Raw genomic sequence first — 4,935 nt, 5'->3', positions numbered from 1 at the left:
AGCTCTCTCTGCTCTTCCTCCAGCCTCTCCCCTTGTAAACAGCTTGTTGAGAACAAGAAGCAATAAGGCAGATGCAATACCGTGTGCTGTGGTTAGCACACAGCTTAACATGCAAATGGACATGCATTTTGGATGAGCATCCATAACCCCAATGCAATACGAGATTAGCGCATCCAAACCACATGTCCAAATCACCACGTGGCTAATAGCGCTTATCACAGGTAAATTCCATGTAGATGAGAGCTATTAGCTAATACCCGCAATTTCAAAAAGTTTCCGCGCAGATAATGCGCCCATGCAACGCGGCAAATTTTATGCCGTGCTCAAGGGCTCATTGATAAAAACAAAAAATCCTGCTTTCTGTGATTTCTCCTATAGTATTGGTCGTGAACACTAAGTAGGAAGAATCACAGAAAAGCAGATCTCAGATTAAAAAATAAAAAAAAAGTCTTGAGAAAAATAATGTATTCTGGGGCCCAATATACAGGCGAAAGATAACAGGTCCAGACTGTGTATCTGTGCATGTATATTGTGCCAGCAGCAGAAGAAAATGGAAAGCTTGTATTGAGCATCGGTTTTCCCAACCTGCACTGACAGCCACCTCTTCTGTGTATCCGATTGCCAAGGAGGCATTAGGGGACGCACCATTTCCCCTAGCACTTCATTTTAGCATAACCCCTCATCTAAATATTGTATGCGTGCCCAGGAGAAGTGGCTGGGGCACGCGTTAAGAAAGCAGGCGCTCAACATTGAATACCTGTTTTCTACACACAAATATTGCATCGGCTTGAATGTGAGGCTGAGCCTGTAGCAGATGAAAGAAAAGATATGCTGCTCTCTAGTACAGACCCTTTCCTTCTGTTGTCCCCCACCCTGAAGGGAACAGGAGCGAGGCACACGAAATTGGAATACATAATGAAATCAGTCAAAAATGTTTGTTCCCTCAAAGTCTCTTAATTCAAACCAAGTATTATTTTCATAAAAATGGACTGATGTGCTTCAGAAGAATTTCATTTTTATACAAGATTCTTGCACCTGCATATGTGGCCAATTATATTCCATTTATTAAACCCCTGGATTTGTTTTGGAAGTCTGCAACTGTTGGTGTCTCACAGCGTGGCAGAGAGAGTATTAATTTCAATTCATCGAAACCTTGATGACTGGCACTACTGCTGACAAGTTTCAAACTTGTGCTAATTCAACCCTTTTTTGTATCTGTTATTTGTGTCCAATATATGTGCACATATATTTCTATGTAATCAACAGCATGACAAACTACTGATGTTGAGGGCACTTGTAGCATACATAAGCTCATATGCTTGGAAAGACAAGGACTTTCTCAAGAAAATATTTAAAAAGATGCTTGCATTATTTCAATACAAACAAATGTGACATTTCACAATTAAAAGTTTATATGGTAACTTATATGTCTTACTTGATAAATTGTTGATATTTGTACTTAGTACATTTTTTATTTTTATTTATTTTTTATTATTTATCTGCATTTCAAATTAAACACAAGTACACCTTGTACAGAAATAATAGCAGTTTCAGCATCATAAATATAACAAATGAAAAGGAAAGAGAGGGGGAACAAGTTTTTGCTGAACAATACCGAATTACCTTACTGGGCGATTTTAAAAGTCTATGGGCGCCTTGGACCTGCGCGCGCCACACGGATTTCAAAACCCACGTGGGAATGCACTTATCTCCTGGTACGTGTATAAAAAGGTTTTCACCAAAAGCGGCGGAGAAAGGGCGTCGTCTGGGCAACGTATGGGCGGAACATGGGTGAGCCGAAACTGCACCCTGAGGTCTGCACGTAAGTGTTTACATGCACAAGCGTGCACCGGGGTCCCCTACCGCAGGGCCATGGTGGTGCTCATCCCACCACTGCCTGAAGACAACAGGAGGCCATGTGTGTATGTGTGTGAATTACAGAGCATGCGTGTGTCTGAGAGCCTGTGTGTTTGTGCATGTATGTGTGTCTGTGTGAGAGCCTATGTGTTTGTGCATGTGCCTGTGAAAGCCCATGTGTCACATATAGGTTCTCACAGGCACACATACACATAAGCCCAGATTTTAAAAGGGCTGCATGGGTAAATTTCGGAGGTTACACGTGTGGCTGAACCTTGCTTTCGCCGCACACATTTTAGAACGGGCCCACCACACACGTAAACCCCCAATATGCACCAAAATGATGGCCTGTCTGAAAGAATCGGGCCAGGGGGCGTGGTCTGGGCAGGGAGGGGCAGGGTAGGGGTTGGGGCGGGCCGGGACAGTTCCATTAGATCAGGGGTCGGGAACCTATGGCTCGCGAGCCAGATGTGGCTCTTTTGATGGCTGCATCTGGCTCGCAGACAAATCTTTAATAAAAAAATAATAACATTAAAAATATAAAACATTCTCATGTATTTCAATCCATTCATTTCCTACCGCTCATGTTCATGGTTGCGGGTGGCTAGAGCCAATCGCAACTGTCCTCCGGGACAACACCAAATTTTTATTGGATAATGCATAACGTACATGGGTCGTTGTGAGGTCAGGAAGTAAACTTCTCTCCTTTTAATCAAGTAGTCACCTAGCTAATTGCAGAAACCCTTTTATCGAAGAAGATGTCTAAAAGAAAAAAAGATGAGGAGTATCGTACATTTCAGCAGGAATGGACAGAGGAATTCGCCTTTGTGGAGAGAGCAGGTTCTGCAGTGTGTCTAATATGCAATGATAAAATTGCATCGATGAAACGGTCAAATATAAAGTGGCACTTCGACACACGCCATACTACATCTGCATCGAAATATCTTGCGGGGCACAGCAGGAAGAAAGCATGTCAAGAGCTACTGTGCAGAGTGCAAGCTAGTCAGCAGCAACTCTGTGTTTGGGCCCAACAAGGTAACTGGAATTCGGCTAGCTTTGCTGGTGCTTTAGCAATTGTGAGAAACGGAAAGCCATTCACAGACGGGGAGTATGCCAAAATATTCATGCTTGATGTTGCCAATGAACTTTTTGATGACTTTTCGGATAAAGACAAGATAATCAAACAAATAAAAGACATGCCTCTGTCAGCAAGAACTGCTCACGATCGTACCATCTTGATGGCAAATCAAATTGAGGCAACACAAGTGAAGGACATAAATGCAGCACCATTCTTTTCTCTCGCTTTGGATGAGTCAACAGACGTAAGTCATTTATCCCAGTTCAGCGTGATTGCAAGGTATGCTGTCAGTGACACACTACGTGAGGAAAGTCTTGCTGTTTTGCCTATGAAAGGGACAACAAGAGGGGAGGATTTATTCAAGTCTTTCACTGAGCTCGCTAAAGAAAAAAATCTGCCGATGGATAAACTTATTTCGGTGCGTACTGATGGTGCTCCGTGCATGGTGGGGAAAAACAGAGGATTTGTAGCGCTTCTTCGTGAACATGAAAAGAGACCCATCCTAAGTTTTCACTGCATCCTACATCAGGAGGCGCTTTGTGCTCAGATGTGTGGCGAGCAGCTTGGTGAGGTGATGTCGCTGGTCATTTGGGTGGTCAACTTTATTGTTGCCCGAGCTTTAAATGATCGCCAGTTTAAAACACTGCTGGATGAAGTTGGGAATAATTATCCTGGTCTGCTTCTGCACAGCAATGTGCGTTGGTTGTCAAGAGGGAAGGTGCTCAGCCGTTTCGCGGCTTGTCTGAGCGAAAGCCGGACTTTTCTTGAAATGAAAAACGTCGAGCATCCTGAGTTAGCTAACACTGAGTGGCTCCTGAAGTTCTACTATCTCATGGACATGACTGAACATCTGAACCAGCTCAATGTGAAAATGCAAGGCGTTGGAAATACAGTCTTATCCCTTCAACAAGCAGTGTTTGCATTTGAAAACAAGCTAGAACTCTTCATCGCCGACATTGAAACAGGTCGTTTACTACACTTTGAAAAACTGGGAGAGTTTAAAGATGCATGCACAGCAAGTGACCCTACTCAACATCTTGATCTTCAGCAGCTAGTGGGCTTCACATCTAATCTCCTGCAGTCATTCAAAGTGCGCTTTGGAGAATTTCGTGAGCGCACTCATCTTTTTAAGTTCATCACCCATCCACACGAGTGTGCAGTGGACAGCGCCGACCTGAGTTACATCCCCGGTGTCTCCGTCAGAGATTTTGAGCTACAAGCTGCTGACCTGAAGGCCTCAGACATGTGGGTGAATAAGTTCAAGTCACTGAAGGAAGATTTGGAAAGACTTGCACGACAGCAAGCAGAGTTGACGAGCAAACACAAGTGGGGAGAAATGAAAAAACTTCAACCCACGGACCAGCTGATTGTTAAAACTTGGAACGCGCTTCCCGTCACATACCACACACTGCAGATTGTGAGTATTGCTGTACTGACAATGTTTGGCTCTACGTATGCATGTGAGCAGTCTTTCTCACATCACGTTTAATGGATGGAAGTCTCAACGCCTGCATGAAGCTTAACCTCACCACGTATCAACCAGACTACAAAGCCATCAGCAAAACCATGAGCACTAGAAGTCACATTAATGGTAAGAAGAACTTTATTCATCATTGGTTAGCAACAGCATAACAACGTTATTAAAAAGAATTCAGAGACTTATTGTACTTTAAAAGTGTTGGTCTTACATAAAATGCACACATTTACTTGTATTTAGTTTTAAACATATTGTATGGCTCTCACGGAATTACATTTTAAAATATGTGGCATTCATGGTTCTCTCAGCCAAAAAGGTTCCCGACCCCTGCATTAGATGCGGTCTCGGGGAAGTACGCCAGCAGCCGGCCGGTGCATGGAACATACTTCTGCTCCGGAGGAGCAGCAAGTATTTAAACAAAAAAATAGGGGATAGTTAGGGATAGTTTAGGGGTTGGGGAGGAGAGGGGAAAAGGAAGGGTAGGTAGGGGTATAGGAAAGTTCCCTCCCAGTCCGCTCCTTAA

The 4,935-nt window shown here is 43.5% G+C and overlaps 1 protein-coding gene across 1 annotated transcript; it reads left to right on the top strand.

Moving 5' to 3' along the window:
- The first annotated feature begins 2,615 nt into the window (after nucleotides 1–2,615).
- LOC115088573 (general transcription factor II-I repeat domain-containing protein 2A-like) lies at nucleotides 2,616–4,424 on the top strand. Its single transcript, XM_029596830.1, has one exon. The coding sequence runs from the start codon at nucleotides 2,616–2,618 to the stop codon at nucleotides 4,422–4,424; it is 1,809 nt and encodes a 602-aa protein (XP_029452690.1).
- Nucleotides 4,425–4,935: the final 511 nt, after the last annotated feature.

This window comes from Rhinatrema bivittatum, chromosome 3 (assembly GCF_901001135.1).
Source record: "Rhinatrema bivittatum chromosome 3, aRhiBiv1.1, whole genome shotgun sequence".
NCBI lineage: Eukaryota > Metazoa > Chordata > Amphibia > Gymnophiona > Rhinatrematidae > Rhinatrema > Rhinatrema bivittatum.
This window is presented reverse-complemented; position numbering and strand designations above follow the sequence as displayed.